Source organism: Nymphaea colorata, chromosome 1 (assembly GCF_008831285.2).
Source record: "Nymphaea colorata isolate Beijing-Zhang1983 chromosome 1, ASM883128v2, whole genome shotgun sequence".
Classification (NCBI taxonomy): domain Eukaryota; kingdom Viridiplantae; phylum Streptophyta; class Magnoliopsida; order Nymphaeales; family Nymphaeaceae; genus Nymphaea; species Nymphaea colorata.
The window spans coordinates 5,679,185-5,696,393 of record NC_045138.2 but is presented as its reverse complement, the minus strand read 5'-3'; the positions used below and the strand labels follow the sequence as shown (position 1 = coordinate 5,696,393).

Here is a 17,209-nt window from a genome sequence, read left to right as displayed (position 1 = left end):
TTGGATAGGATCCTCCACAATGAGGTGATCTAACCCAACAGTTATGTTAAAAATTGTTTTATATTATTACTAAAAAACGAGTTGTTCTCTGCTTTAATTTTACCTATCAGTGCTCAAAATCTGGCCAATATGTGCCAATTTTATTTGACGATTTCTAGAATGTTACTGTGATATTATCTCCGCTCAAACATGGCGGAGATAATATCACAAAAATCCATCAAATATACCTCATTCGACCATATGTGCAACAACAATCATGAGACATAGTACTTTTACGATGTGTGCTAGCTTGGATACGACAGACAGAATGTTTATAATACTTTTTTTCCTCCAATTTATATTTTCATAGGTCACCCCATCATAAGAAATTGATTCTGCAGGACTATAGATTAATTTGTGGCACCGCACCAATCCATGCATCAATTTCAAATTAAAATATGCATCACAAACTGTTTCACCCCACTTCTGTCGTTATTTATTCAGTTTGGGTGAGCAGGAGGGAACCCACCGTGGAGGTGAGAGGTTGAAATACCTTCAACTTCACCCAGATGAGCTTATGGTTGCTTCCATCAACTCAGAGAATTCAATTTGAAAATGACTATGTTTTGACTGATCCACTAATCCAACCAGCTACACTATACTCCTTGAAACTCATTACCTATTCAGACACCCCAACATGATCAATTAACATGCAACACCCAGAACTTCCTTTTGTCTAACATTCCAATTTCTTATCACCTCGTTATTCATTTTGAATTCAACTGGAAAAGTTTATTCTCAAAAATGAAACCATGAACCTGCCATATTATTGGTAATGTTATAGCATACACTAAAAACAAGTAACTAATAGAGGTGGGGTGGGAGACGGGGCCTCAAAAGCACTCTAAGCTGAGTTGCTTTGGGCAGGGTTAGGCCATGTCCCACGGTCATGTCAACCGGCTCATTCATGGGTGTAGACCATTCAAAGCTCTGCAGCAAGCATGCCAAAGTTAGGTGAAGAACTTGCATGGCCATCCACCGGCCAACACAGATCCTCCTTCCCGATCCAAATGGCAAGAACGCAAAGTCCTGACCACCAAAGCCGGTCATCTCGTTGCGGCTGCTCAAGAACCTCTCTGGCTTGAATTCTTCTGGGTCCGCCCACAATGTCGGGTCGTGATGAATCTTCCACACATTAACAAACAGGATTGAGCCAACCGGCACCTCGAACCCACCAAGTTGAACTGGTTCCGTTGACTCGTGTGGGTCCAAAAGTGGTCCGGTTGGGTGTAGGCGCATTGTCTCTTTGACTATAGCTTGCAAATAAGGCAAGTTACTGAGATCTGATTCATCCACTTGTCGCTCTTTGCCGACCTGGCAGTCTAACTCATCTTGGGCTTTCTTTAAGAGATGTGGGTTATTTAGCAAGAGAGAGAGAGCCCACTCAAGTGTGACTGCCATGCTCTCTGTCCCGGCTACTACCAAAACCTGGAATAATTCATTACAATGGAGATTGGTAGTAAACAGATCTATGCCCTTTACTGATGCTAGAGAATTGAAAGTGCTACAAGCAAACATGAATAAAAAGTAGGTATGGAGCAATTTCTTTTATTTGTTATCAGAGGAATGATTTAAATGTATATAGAGCAAAGAACATTCAGTGAAAAGCCATTTGAACTTTACGGAAACTACTAAATGTGTGGCTGGTAGCATGAGATCCCAGTTCAGAGGCTGATCTAATATCCCTTTTATGTAGAACTACAACATAAACAAACCCTAGATTTTGCCATTATGTGAAAAAGAAGAACTGAGATCCTTAGTTTATAAATAAAACCTTACAATTGATGTCGGATCTGACCTAAAGCATGTAGATTTGAGATTCCCAATGAACCCAAATCACCTTAAATTTCAAATCTGAGGCTATCAAACACCCCTCGGATATAAACTATAAAAACATGCCTGATTTAAGATTGTGGGGAAGCTCTCTTAAATATATGGATCTCCAATCTTGAAGATTTAAAATCAGGGGCCATGATTTTATCTATCATGGGAAGCTCACAATTTGATTGAAATGTGGATTTTATCTATCATGGATTTGTGATTCCTTAGATCTAAGATCCATGTGGAATCAAGCACAACCTAAAAACTCTTCTAGGTTGGATGTGTTTGACCAGTCGGAGTTGCTGGCTTGAGAGCAGCTTGTTGGCGACGATCTTGCGGAGTTCAAGAAAGTAAGGTCCATATGGGCTGAATACGAACATGGCACGATTGTAGCCAAGGCGTTTCCAACCTTCTAGCTGAGGCCGACCGGCAAAGGCTCGGTCATTGACAGTGAAGCACTCCTTGGCGAAGTCCATGCTGCTCACCACAATGGCACGCCTTTGTCCCAATTGGAGACTGAAGAGAGGCCCCAGCTTCTCTGAAAGAGCAGCGAGAGTTTTATAGAGAGGTGTGGTTCCCGTCAGCAGGCCAAGGTGTCCGACTATTGGCCAACGACCGTCCGGTTCTGGTAGTCGGCCTCTTGCTTCTCTTTTCTTCTTTTGCCAAATATTGCAGATGAAGAAAAGAGCGAGCAGAGCTGCTAAACCCTCTGCTACCAGCCTGACGGAATCCATAGATGTGGTGAGGGTATTTTCAGTCTTGGTGCTTGGTTGCTATGTTTGTATATATATACCACAAAACACTTAGGTAAGAGAAAAAAAGAAATAAACATTTTAATTTTTTGGTTAAAAAGTTATTTTAAATAAAATATAACCATTCTAATATATTTATAAAAAAATATTTTGATATAACACGTGCTTTGAATCAACTTGTTTTTACACACCAAAAATGTTGTTTTTTCTATTATCAAAATGTAGACGCTATGACAGCCATTCATTTATTTTCTTGTCATAAAAACACTATTAAAACCTAGAAATGGATCAACTTAATATATATTTCACATCAACCTATTCTTAATATCATATTACCTATCCTTAATATCATATTGGTACGGTTATACTTCCAAAAAAACGCTTTAAACATCATAGTTAAAGGTTTGGTTTTTGTCCTTGACCTATTTGTTTGGTTTATACCAATATTCCTCATATATGGATGAGTTTCTTTGATGATTGGGCTTGGAGATCTTGTCCACCCCACAAGAGATCACTATAGGACAATGATGGTAGCCTCCTTCTTAGACTTAGACTTTACTACCAATAGCATTCTTCTATCGTTTGCAATATGATATTTTGGAGACTGATTGAATTGTTAGAACCATATAATCCACGACAGCCGCATCATTCCTGTGGACCAGATTGAGACCATTTGATAATATGAGCAATGTGTCATGATCCCATGAATCTATGGAGTAGATTAATGGGACACTATGACAATATTAAATATGAATGTGCTTTAATTTATGTAGACATTAAAAAATTTTGCACACATTAGAAAGCCAACCACAAAAGAACTAGGTGGATCCAGTTGTGAGCACCACCCTAGTGCATGCAATAAATGCACACCAGAAAAGGCATAGGGACATTTTTGCCGTTTTCAAAAAAGAAAACAAACATATTGAGGACTTTATATCTTCCACTTTCCATCTTTTATCTTTGTAGGATTGTCTCTTTTATAGATGAGTCATTTTTACACCTGAATACGCAAAAAAAAAAAAAGCCACAAACTCTGTGGTGCAAGAAAAATCTATGCGGGATTATTTTGGGAGGTATATGTTCCGTCTTGCCAAGAGCTGCTTCTTGTTAGTCTTTTAAATCCCCAGTTTGGTATAAAAGTGTGAATTTGAAATTGGATTTGGGTTCGGATTTAAAAACAGTGGATATCAAATCTGCTGTAATCAAAGGCAACGTAAATGGTTGGATAGATCTAGATGGTACTTCTTTTGTTCACTTTTAAGCTCCCTTTAGATCACTACTACTTTAGTATTTTATCGTGAAAATGTTATCTTATTTTATTATCTAAATGAATGTTTCTGTATGCATTGTAATTTGTTTCCAGAATAACATTACGTATATTGAAATGGAATGTCCATCCATGGAACTATGCATACAGAAATCACATACGTGACGCTATTGATTACAGAATTATTATTGGTAGTAAAATTTTCTACAGATATTTTAAAAGTTTTTACTCATTTCTTAAAAATGGAAAAATAATTGAAGGAACTGGCCGCCTACAATCCGCTGCCCCGGCCGTTGCAGCAAACCCTTTGGAAATGAGACTTATTACCTATTCAAACACCCCAACTGATATCAATTAATTAACATGCAACATCCACAATTTTCCTTTTATCTAACATTCTAATTTCTTATGACCTCATTCTTCGTTTCAAATTATGAATCTGCCATATCATTGGAAATATTATAGCACACACTAGAAGGGAGATGAAGCCTCAAAAGGACTCTAAACAGAGTTGCTTTGGGCAGGACTAGGCCATGTCCCTCGGTCATGTCAATCGGCTCATCCATGGGCGTAGACCATTCAAAGCCCTGCAGCAAGCGTGCCAAAGTTAAGTGAATAAATTGCATGGCCATCCGCCAGCCAATGCAGAACCTCCTTCCTGACCCAAATGGCAAGAAGGCAAAGTCCTGACCACCAAAGCTGGTCATCTCATTGTTGCTGCTCAAGAACCTCTCTGGCTTGAACTCTTCTGGGTCCGTCCACAATGTCGGGTCGCGATGAATCTTCCACGCGTTAACGAACGGCGTTGAGCCAACTGGCACGTCGAACCCACCAAGTTGAATGGGTTCCATTGACTCGTGTGGGAGCAAAAGCGGTGTTGCTGGGTATAGGGGCATTGACTCTTTGACTATGGCCTGCAAGTAAGGCAAGTTGTTGATGTCTGATTCGTCCACTTGTTGGTCTTTGCCCACATGGTAGTCCAATTCATCTTGGGCTTTCTTTAAGATATGTGGTGTTGTGAAGAGAGAGAGAGAGAGGCCACTCAAGTGTGATTTGTTATCAGAGGAAGTAAAGGGCCATCAGTAAAGTCCCTTTTGTGTAAGACCAACAAACACTAGATTTTTACCAATATGTGAAAAAGAAGAATTTGAGATTTGAGGGGGTGTGAGGCAAAAAATGTGGATTTGAGATTCACAATGATCCCAAATCACCTCAAATTTCAGATCCAAGGCAATCAAACGCCTTTTAAATATAAAATTGGATGGGGGTCTGATAATAAACCTATAGGTCTCAAATCACGAGGATCCATAGTTCTCAAATCTCGAGAATTTGAAATCAAAGAGAACCACACATCCTTATTCAAAACCATTAATTTAAGATCAGTTTTTTTTTTTGGGTGGGGGAGAGAGGGAGGAAGAGATATATGATCTTAAATTCATGGATTTGAGATCCTAGGGATATCAGATCACAGAGAATCTCAAATCCATGGTGAAATAAACGCAACCTATATGTTTTCACTTTTTGTATGGACATATATATATATATATATATATATATATATAAGGTAGTGCATCAATTGTGTGTAGACTGTAGTTGGTCGGATTGACAGATTGTTGTCTGATCGTCAGTTTGATTCGTGTAGGAGCATCTTAAGGACCAAAAACAACCTTGCACCTTGAAGGCAATGGAAAGAGGGGAATGTCTCTGCTTTTCTTGCTAAATTGACAAGTAAATTAATTGTATTTAGGTTTAATTTCCTTCAAAATCATTATAACGCTAACAAAAAAAATTTTATAATTGTTTTAAGTATATAGATAGAAAACAAAGTCATTTAGATATAACTAATCATGCATTAATGTTATCGAAGCAGTAAAAAAATAATACAAATTAACAAATCTGCTTAGAAATTGTGGCCTTTTTGAAAAAAAAAAGCTTTTTATTAGTAGTGCGAAGCCTAAGGGTATTTTTAGCAATATGAAAGTTCAGGTTAAGTGTCTTTTTCTTTTAATTATTTTTAAGGATGTCTTAGAAAATTTTCTAAAAAGAAGTTACAAAATAAAAATATGAAATTTGGTAAGGATGATGAGAGCTCGATGGAAAGAAATCTGGTTAAATAGTTGGCAAGGTGATGGCACAAGCTAAAATGACAAGAAAATGGTGAAAGTTATAAAAAAATAACTTAAATCACAAAAAGAAACAAACATCAAAATCGGTTAGTAAGAAAAATCCAAAATATTAAATAGACATGGCGACCAAACTTTTTGATAATTAAATATTAGAAAAACAAAAGATGAGTTTGATTACTTCGGGTCTGAAATCCATAAATCTCATATAAGCCTGGCGTGGTATGTGACAAAAGAATCTGAAATCCAAACTGTCAAACGCACGATAAGTATGTTATGTATATTTTTTTTTACTGCCAAAATATCTCAAGTTTGACGTTTGGAAATTCCCGCAATGAGCACGTCAATCAGGTCTCTCTTCTCGCTGGCGCTATTGGATTTCTTCCGGCGGTGGTTGCAAGCCAAGCCGAGGCAACTTCATCCATCTTAAGGTGAACGCTCTTCATGGCTTTGAGGAGAGACGATGAACGTACCAAGTAGATTGACAAACTCATTCAAAGCTTCACTAAACTCTTTTCATTCACCGTCCAAATCAAAGTACCGTTTCCAAGTGACCTGAGGACGATGTCCAAGGTGTTCAAAAGTTTCTAACGACGGATGACCGGCGAAGGTGTTAGGAACAACACATAAAACTCTCCTCTCGCACTCTCAAGAGAGGGATAAAAACAACAAGGAAAAAGACAAAGATTTACGTGGTTCAGAGCAATATCTCTTACGTTCACGGTCGCACAGATCTTTCACTATTCACTCTCAGAGAGAAGACCAAAGAAGAAACTATAGTCTCCCTCACAACATAAGGATTAGGGCAAACCTGCATTTATACAAAATGACATAAATGTCTTTACATAAAAAAAAAGCACGAGCCTCTAAGCAGGAGAAGCACCACTGGATCCACGACATTGTATATGAGTGTCCAGTATAGATCAAGTTCCATACATCAACAATCTCGCACTATAGATCAAGTGCTTGTATATCACATACTCAACCTGTGCGATGCCTTATCATCAATCAACTTTGGAGACCAACTAAGGTTAAACATAACCTCAGTTTCTTAGCAGTCACTGACTTTGTCAACATGCCTGTTGGATTCTCTGTTCCACGAATCTTTTCAACAGATAGTATCTTCTCTTCCAATAAATCTCTAATGAAATGATACTTCAAATCAATATGCTTTGTTTTAGCATGGAACACTGAATTCTTGGCTAAATGAATTGCACTTTGACTGTCATAAGAGAGAACACTTCTCTTCCTTTACATTCAATTCTTTTAGAATACTTTTTAGCCAAATCATCTCTTTACTGCCTTTTGTATCTACAATATATTCAACTTCAGTAGTAGACAACACAACAACTTTTTGAAGCTGTGAAACCCAACTAACACAGGTTCTTCCTATGGTGTAAATGTACCCAGTGGTGCTTCTCCTGCTGTCAAGACCACCACCCAAATATGCATCCACAAAGCCATGCAAAAGAAATTCATTTTTCTTAAAACAAAGACTCATACCTAAAGTTCTTATCCTTGACATTTTTTCATGCTCTTCATCTGTCTTGAGTGACAAATCCTTGGACAATTTGAAATGACTAGCAAGCGGCGTACTAATAGGTTTGACATTTTGCATCTTAAACCTGCACAAGATCTTCTCAATATAATTTTGTTTAGACAAATTTAAGGTGTCTGTCTTACTGTTCCTACTTATTCTCATCCCAAGGATTTGTTTCGCAGCACCTAGATCTTTCATTTCAAACTTCTTTGATAGTTGTTCTTTCAAAGAATTGATCTCTTGCAAATTTGAGCATGCAATAAGCATATCATCCATATATAATAGTAAAATTATATAACAACTATCAAAGTTCTTAAAATAATAACAATGATCCATATCACACTTCTTAAAGGCATTTCTTCCCGTAAAGTTATCAAACTTTTTCTACCGCTATGTTAGTGCCTGTTTTAAACTATAGAGACTCTCCTCTAACTGGCATACAAGGCTTTCATTTTTTTGTACCTAGAAACATTCAGGTTGCATCATATAAATATCTTTCTCCAAATCCTCATGAAAGAATGCATTTTTTACATTTAGTTGCTCCAAATATAAATTTTCAGCTGCAACTAAACTTAATACCAATCTTATAGTAGTTAGTTTAATAACAAGAGAGAAAATTTCTGTATAATCTATACCTTCTTTTTGTTGAAAACCTTTCACTACTAACCTTGCTTTATACTTTTTTCTTCCAGCTGCTTCTTCTTTAATCCTGTATACCTATTTGTTTTGCAATGACTTCTTTCCACAAGGAAGCTCAGTTAGTTTCCATGTTCTGTTAGCATGTAAAGAGTCCATCTCTTCTTTCATAGTTGACTCTCACTTAATTGAATCTGTAACCTGCATTGCTTCATCAAAACACTCGTGTTCTCCGACATCAGTTAACAGTAAGTAATATAAATAAGGAGAATATATTCGATTTGGTTTTGGTCTTCTACTTGATCTCCTCAATGGAGGTTGGGATGTGTTTGGTTCTTGTTCCATCTGACTGTTTTTATCTTGAGTCTTAATTGCAACATCATCTTCACAGACATTTTGAAGTTCTACAATGTCTTCATTTGTGTCATGATGTTCATCTTATCAGACATAAGACTATCACTGTCTTTGTACAGAGCCATTTCATTGAACACTATGTCATTATGTCAAATAATTTTCTTCGCTTTATCATATTGAAAATAATATCCAAACTCATCATTTCCATAACCAATGAAATAACATTTTCTGGGCTTAGATCTAATTTATCACTTTTATTCGAGTCTATATGTATGTAAGAGACACAACCAAAGACTCGTAAGTATGCAAGGTTTACCTCTTTACCGATTCAGGCTTTTTCATGTATCCCATAGTCTAAATGAACAAAAGGCCCATAATTTGTCAAGTATGCAACTGTATTGATTGCATCAGCCCAAAAAATCTTTGGCAAGCCTGAATACAGTCTCATGGTCTTTGCTCTTTCACAAAGGGTTCTGTTCATTCTTTCTACAACTCCATTTTGTCGTGGTTTTTTAGGGATTGTCCTTTGTGTTCGAATCCTATGATCTGCACAAAAGTCTTTAAACTCTTTGCTGTCATACTCACCACCATTGTTTGACCGTAGACACTTAATCTTCTTTGTAGTCTGATTTTCTACTTCTGCTTTATACCTTTTAAAAACATTAAACACGTCAGATTGAGAAAATAGACCAACACCTTTCTGATACAATCAGAAAGGATTGTGACATAGTATAAGGATCCTCCAAGAGAACGAACTAGAACAGGTCTCCAAACATTAGTATGCACAAATTCTAACTTTTCCTTCTTAGGAGGTCGTCCAACTTTGGAGAAAGTGACAATTTTCTGTTTCCCGAAGACACAGTCTTCACATAGCCCAATGTCTACAGATTTCAAGTCATGCAACTTGTTATTTGTTGTCATGATCTTCATTCTCTTCTCACTCATATGCCCAAGCTTGCAATGCCACAACAAGGATCTATTCTCACATTTCGCCACAACCACTGTGTCTTTCACATCTGCAGTTATGTACAATGTGCCAAATTTGTGACCTCGTGCTATAACCATAGCACCTTTGGTTATCTTCTAAGATCCGCTAACAAAGATAGTAACATAGCCTTCGTCATCTAATTGCCCGATTGAAATGAGATTCCTCTTCAACTCTGGGACTTCAACTCTGGGACATGTCTGACATCTTTTAACTTCCATACATGTTCATTTTGCATTTTAATGTGAACCTCACATTTCCCTACAATATCCAGAGGTTCATCATCTGCAAAATATTTTCTGTCAAATTTTCCTGCAACATAGTTGTTGTGCATACTTTCATTAGAATATGTTTAATAAAAAGATGCACTAGAGTTTAAAATCCAAGACTCTATAGAGTTGTGTATATTCAAAGCAAGTGCATCACCTATATCTTCTGTTGCTGCATTTTTCTGTATCATCCTCATGATTTGTGTTTTTCTTTTTCAATAACCTGCAGTCTCTTTTTTGGTGTCCTCGCTTACCACAGTTCCAACAACCATCACTTCAAGGTTTGGATTGACTCATTCTCTTAGATTTGGACCTTCTACGGTCTTGGTAGCGTTGACTAGTTCTGCTCCTGTTATGAACATTTATGGCAGATCGAGAGGTTCTCCTGTCTCTCTTCTACGAATGTCCTCACTAAGTATTAAATCTCGATCACCACTAAACTTCAATTTACTTGACACCGATGAACTACTAACGGCGGTCACAGTGGCACTCAAACTCTTCGATAGAGATGACAGCAAAATTAGGGCTTGAACCTCATCATCAAATTTAATATCCACAAAACACAATTGAGAAGTAATAACATTGAACTCATTTATGTGATCCATAACAGAGACACCTTCAGCCATTTTCAAATTAAATAATCGATGCATCAAATATACCTTATTCGTAGCAAAATGTTTTTTCGTATATATCTGTTAGCGTCTTCATCAGACTTCCTGTCGTCTTCTCGTTAACAATGTTGAAGGCGACGTTTCTGGCCAGCGTCAACCGGATGACTCCAAGGGCTTGTCTATCCAGCAACTGCCAATCTGCGTCAGCCATTGTTGTGGGCTTCGCTTCCATGAGTGGTTCATGCAGTTTCTTCTGATACAAGAAGTCATCGATCTGCATCTTTCAGAATCCAAAATCTTTACCGTCGAACTTCTCGATTCTGACTTTTCTTTCTTCCAATGCCATTGTTTCTATCGCGAACGAACCTGGCTCTGATACCAGTTGTTAGGAACAACACACAAAACTCTTTTCTCGCACTCTCAAGAAAGAAAAGGGCAAGAAGAGCTGCTATACCCTCTGCTACCAGCTCTATGGAATCCATGGATGTGATGATGGTATTTTGCAGACTTGGTGCTCGGTAGCTATGTTTGTATATATATAACACCAAACAGAGCAAAAAAGAAACAAACCTTTCAATTTTTTCATTAAAAAGTTGTTTTAAATATAAAATAACCATCCTAATATATTTGTCAAAATACTTTGATATAACACATGCTTTGCATCAACTTGTTTTTACGTGAAAAATGTTGTAATGTTGATTTTTCTATTATCAAATGTAGATGCTATGACCGCCATTCATTTTTTTCTATTATCAAACGTAGATGCTATGACCGGTTTATTCTAATATTTTACGTCAATACGTGCCCCAATTTCTTAAAATGGGGTTCTTTGATAATTGGACTTCAAGATCTTGGCGACCCCACAAGAGATTACCGCAGGACAATGATGACGACTTTTGTACCAACCCGACCCACTGTTGGGCTTGGGACCTTTGGTTCGACGGATCCTAACTCGCCCCATAGCAGTTTGAGCTTCTACCCAGAAAATGGGTAAGAACCAGAACAACCATTTAGTAATGACCTCCTTTATAAGCCCTTGAAGATCCCTCATAATCTTAAATACAAAACTAAATTTTTGTACATATATAGTATGAGAAAATTGTACAGAATATCAGTTTTCATTTTAAACAATTTTTTTCTTTTTCTTTTCTAGGTCAAATCTAATTATGGGGAAAAGGTCAATAAAGCTTTTTTATATTTTCCCCCCTTCAATGGTCACTGAATCTCATGCTAATTTCCCCTCAAAATTTTACATTATCAGGTCATCTTACTTGACTATTCATGTATTATTTCTTCTTTATTTTGATATATATTTTTCAAAAATAATGTTTTCTGTTACGACCCTCAAGAGAGACACGAGATTTTTTTTTTGTTTAATTTAAGGATGTAAATAATTAAAATATGATTTTGATTTTCTTTTTGTTAATATTGAATTTAAACATATTCAATTTTCAATGTACTTTAGATTACCTGAATCTGAAAAAGTTTACATCTTCCTTACATTAAATAACAGAAAAAGACTTATGACCAACAACCAGATGGGGAACCAAAAACATGCCTCCAAAAGCAGCAGCAGGGTCAATTCATTTCCCACCCAACTAATTAGACTTTTCAAAAGAACATTGTTCGACCCTCCTTATAATATTTGAAGATTTTCTCTTCTTTTTTCTTTTTCCTTTCCCTTTCCTTTTAGAAATTTACAAGTGAAGCAAAAAAAGGGCTATTATATGGTTAAAAAGTTTAGATGTGCCATTGATAATAATTGATATGCAGATAAAACTCCTTCACATATTTCATGATATTTTGGACAATAGGGAAAACAATCATGAGATAGAAAATCAAGCCAATAATGATTTGGACAATAGAGAAAACAATCATGAGACAGAAAATCTAGACAGTAAAGTTCTGTGAGTGTTTAGAGTGGGGTAAAAGCAGTAAAGTTCTATGAGTGTTTAGAGTGGGGTAAGAGCTTATTTAATGGGCTCCTCTCCCACATGACATGTGGGCCCCGGTGGTGGCCAGTGGGGCCTTCTCCTCCCTCTAGGGGGGGCCGTCAGGCCGTGGGGAAACATGTCTAATACGGGTTGAGGGGAAGTTCCCACAGCTCACAAGCATTAAATATGTCTCTGGCTGTTTTATCATATCATACCATGTTAGTGATGATTTTTCAACAATGTATAATTTTAATATGGTAAAAACAAAAAAACATTAAAATTCCTCCGTTAGCAACTGAAAAACTCCACCCAATAGATTTAAGGGACATAGTATAGTTCATCGGATAAGTAGATGATTAGAAGATATGTCATTCAGTTCCCATGAGTGCTACATTCTTGGGATGTAAAAGTTTGAATCGCAACCCTCAAATTGAAGGGTTTACTTGTACCCCATCTGGGTTTCCAGTGAGTAGAGAACATAAAAACCCCAAGCAACGAAGAAGAAAACCCCAAGCCAAGAATCACATAAAAACATCCAATCCCCCTTTTCTTCCCTCTTCTATTTAAACTTTGTAATTTCAATCCACAAAATTGTTTCTTATTTGCATCTTTTCAATGCTTTCCACTCAAGTACGAGTGCAAAAAAAAGCCTTTTCACCTTCCACCTGGGTTTGGATAGGATCCTCCACAATGAGGTGATCTAACCCAACGGTTATGTTAAAAATTGTTTTATATTATTACTAAAAAACTAGTTGTTCTCTGCTTTAATTTTACCTATCAGCGCTCAAAATCTGGCCAACGTGTGCCAATTTTATTTCGCGATTTCCAGAATGTTACCGTGTTTTCCTTTAAATTTTCATACTGTATAGCTCAGCCAATCAAACATGGCGGCGATAATATCACAAAAATCCATCAAATATACCTCATTCGACCATATGTGCAACAACAATCATGAGACATAGTACTTTTACGATGTGTGCGAGCTTGGATAAGACAGACAGAATGTTTTGAATACTTTTTTTCCTTCAATTTATATTTTTCATAGGTCACCCCATCATAAGAAATTGATTCTGCAGAACTATAGATTAATTTGTGGCACCGCACCAATCCATGCATCAATTTCAAATTAAAATATGCATCACAAACTGTTTCACCCCACTTCCGTCGTTATTTATTCAGTTTGGGTGCGCAGGAGGGAACCCACCGCTGAGGTGAGAGGTTGAAATACCTTAAACTTCACCCAGATGAGCTTATGGTTGCTTCCATCAACTTAGAGAGTAGTGTCTACGGTAGTTTTAAGACAAAAAAAGTAGCATCCACAAGAATTCAATTTGAAATTGACTATGTTTTGACTGATCCACTAATCCAACCAGCTACACTATACTCCTTGAAACTCATTACCTATTCAGACACCCCAACATGATCAATTAACATGCAACACCCAGAACTTCCTTTTCTCTAACATTCCAATTTCTTATCACCTCTTTATTCATTTTGAATTCAACTGGAAAAGTTTATTCTCAAAAATGAAACCATGAACCTGCCATATTATTGGTAATGTTATAGCATACACTAAAAACAAGTAACTAATACTAAAAACAAGTAACTAATAGAGGTGGGGTGGGAGACGGGGCCTCAAAAGTACTCTAAGCGGAGTTGCTTTGGGCAGGGTTAGGCCATGTCCCACGGTCATGTCAACCGGCTCATTCATGGGTGTAGACCATTCAAAGCTCTGCAGCAAGCATGCGAAAGTTAGGTTAAGAACTTGCATGGCCATCCGCCGGCCAACACAGATCCTCCTTCCCGATCCAAATGGCAAGAACGCAAAGTCCTGACCACCAAAGCCGGTCATCACATTGCGGCTGCTCAAGAACCTCTCTGGCTTGAATTCTTCTGGGTCGATCCACAATGTCGGGTCATGATGAATCTTCCACACATTAACATACAGGATTGAGCCAACCGGCACCTCGAACCCACCAAGTTGAACTGGTTCCGTTGACTCGTGTGGGACCAAAAGTGGTCCGGTTGGGTGTAGGCGCATTGTCTCTTTGACTATAGCTTGCAAATAAGGCAAGTTACTGAGATCTGATTCATCCACTTGTCGCTCTTTGCCGACCTGGCAGTCTAACTCATCTTGGGCTTTCTTTAAGAGATGTGGGTTATTTAGCAAGAGAGAGAGAGCCCACTCAAGTGTGACTGCCGTGCTCTCTGTCCCGGCTACTACCAAAACCTGGAATAATTCATTACAATGGAGATTGGTAGTAAACAGATCTATGCCCTTTACTGATGCTAGAGAATTGAAAGTGCTACAAGCAAACATGAATAAAAAGTAGGTATGGAGCAATTTCTTTTATTTGTTATCAGAGGAATGATTTAAATGTATATAGAGCAAAGAACATTCAGTGAAAAGCCATTTGAACTTTACGGAAACTACTAAATGTGTGGCTGGTAGCATGAGATCCCAGTTCAGAGGCTGATCTAATATCCCTTTTATGTAGAACTACAACATAAACAAACCCTAGATTTTGCCATTATGTGAAAAAGAAGAACTGAGATCCTTAGTTTATAAATAAAACCTTACAATTGATGTCGGATCTGACCTAACGCATGTAGATTTGAGATTCCCAATGAACCCAAATCACCTTGAATTTCAAATCTGAGGCTATCAAACACCCCTCGGATATAAACTATAAAAACATGCCTGATTTAAGATTGTGGGGAAGCTCTCTTAAATATATGGATCTCCAATCTTGAAGATTTAAAATCAGGGGCCATGATTTTATCTATCATGGGAAGCTCACAATTTGATTGAAATGTGGATTTTATCTATCATGGATTTGTGATTCCTTAGATCTAAGATCCATGTGGAATCAAGCACAACCGAAAAACTCTTCTAGTATTAATATACTGTGTATATATGATACTCTCATTTCTCTTAGTTTTTTGGCTTCCCATGTTGCAAACAGAAATTAGGCGATGAGAAGGACCCAAAATCTTATCAGTTTAAATAGGGTGGTAAAACGTTTACTTAATCAGCTTGGTTTGGCAAGAAATGCTTAAAGTTATAAAACATGCTTCAAACTAAATCACCAAAAGAAGCAAATATCCAAATCTGTTAGTAAGAAGAATCTGAAATATTTAGAATAGAAAAAAGCACGGTCACCCAGATTTTTGGTAATTAACCATTAGAAAATTAAACTTCAGGGGAGTTTATTACTTCAGTTCTCAAAATTCATAAATCTCACATGAACCTGACGTGGTTTGCTTTTGTTGATATGACAAAAGAATCATGCGACCTAAGATTCATACTTGACATTCTTATTTTACTTCTCTATGTCGAAAGCTTAAAGGTTAGAATTAAGATTGAAAGAGAAAAGTCAGATCTAAAACCACGGTTTTCAAGTCCTATGAATCTTAGATGCAATCTGTCAAACGCCAAGCATGTATGTTATGCACATATTTTTTTATTGTCAAAATCTCTCAAGTTTTACCTTAGGAAAAAAAAAGAGGAAAAGAGAGAGAGGTGGTAACGCACCGTAGCGGTGGCCTTAATTATAGCGTCAGTTTGATGATTTTCCGACAAGTGGCCGTCTTTTAATTCTTTAATGAGCACGTCCATCAAGTCACTCTCCTCACCGGCGCCACTGGACTCCTTCCGGCGGTGCTCTGCAGGCCAAGCCGAGGCAACTTCATCCATCTTCTGGTGAACCCTCTTCATGGCCTGCAGGTGGCCACTCAGATCTAGCCACCCCAGCCACGGGATCGCGTCAGAGAGGGTGAACGTACCAACTAGATTGTTAAATTCACCGAGAGCTTCTCTAAACTCTTTTCCTTCACCGCCTAAATCAAAGTACCGTTTTCCGGCGACCACCCTGAGGACGATGTTCATAGCCAACCAGGTCAAATGATGGTTCATCTCAACCGGCTCAAGGTTGCTGCAACTGCGATACAATCGCTGCACCAAGGAACCCACTTCGTCGACCTGGATGTGTTTGACCAGTCGGAGTTGCTGGCTTGAGAGCAGCTTGTTGGCGACGATCTTGCGGAGTTCAAGAAAGTAAGGTCCATATGGGCTGAATACGAACATGGCACGATTGTAGCCAAGGCATTTCCAACCTTCTAGCTGAGGCCGACCGGCAAAGGCTCGGTCATTGACAGTGAAGCACTCCTTGGCGAGGTCCATGCTGCTCACCACAATGGCACGCCTTTGTCCCAATTGGAGACTGAAGAGAGGCCCCAGCTTCTCTGAAAGAGCAGCGAGAGTTCTATAGAGAGGTGTGGTTCCCGTCAGCAGGCCAAGGTGTCCGACTATTGGCCAACGACCGCCCGGTTCTGGTAGTCGGCCTCTTGCTTCTCTTTTCTTCTTTTGCCAAATATTGCAGATGAAGAAAAGAGCGAGCAGAGCTGCTAAACCCTCTGCTACCAGCCTGATGGAATCCATAGATGTGGTGAGGGTATTTTCAGTCTTGGTGCTTGGTGCTTGGTAGCTATGTTTGTATATATATACCACAAAACACTTAGCTAAGAGAAAAAAAGAAATAAACATTTTAATTTTTTGGTTAAAAAGTTATCTTAAAATAAAATATAACCATTCTAATATATTTATAAAAAAATATTTTGATATAACACGTGCTTTGAATCAACTTGTTTTTACACACGAAAAATGTTGTTTTTTCTATTATCAAAATGTAGACGCTATGACAGCCATTCATTTATTTTCTTGTCATAAAAAAACTATTAAAACCTAGAAATGGATCAAATTAATATATATTTCACATCAACCTATCCTTAATATCATATTACCTATCCTTAATATCATATTGGTACGGTTATACTTCCAAAAAAAACGCTTTAAACATCATAGTTAAAGGTTTGGTT

At 37.7% G+C, this 17,209-nt stretch overlaps 2 protein-coding genes across 2 annotated transcripts; both read right to left on the bottom strand.

Annotated features, from left to right (window-relative positions):
• Positions 1-843: 843 nt before the first annotated feature.
• LOC116245912 (xanthotoxin 5-hydroxylase CYP82C4-like) lies at positions 844-2,594 on the bottom strand. Its single transcript, XM_031617524.1, has 2 exons — positions 2,151-2,594; positions 844-1,467 (listed from the first exon to the last, which is right to left on the bottom strand). The coding sequence occupies exons 1-2, from the start codon at positions 2,592-2,594 to the stop codon at positions 844-846; spliced, it is 1,068 nt and encodes a 355-aa protein (XP_031473384.1).
• An 11,343-nt stretch (positions 2,595-13,937) lies between these two features.
• LOC116245899 (xanthotoxin 5-hydroxylase CYP82C4-like) lies at positions 13,938-16,772 on the bottom strand. Its single transcript, XM_031617503.2, has 2 exons — positions 15,867-16,772; positions 13,938-14,561 (listed from the first exon to the last, which is right to left on the bottom strand). The coding sequence occupies exons 1-2, from the start codon at positions 16,770-16,772 to the stop codon at positions 13,938-13,940; spliced, it is 1,530 nt and encodes a 509-aa protein (XP_031473363.1).
• Positions 16,773-17,209: the final 437 nt, after the last annotated feature.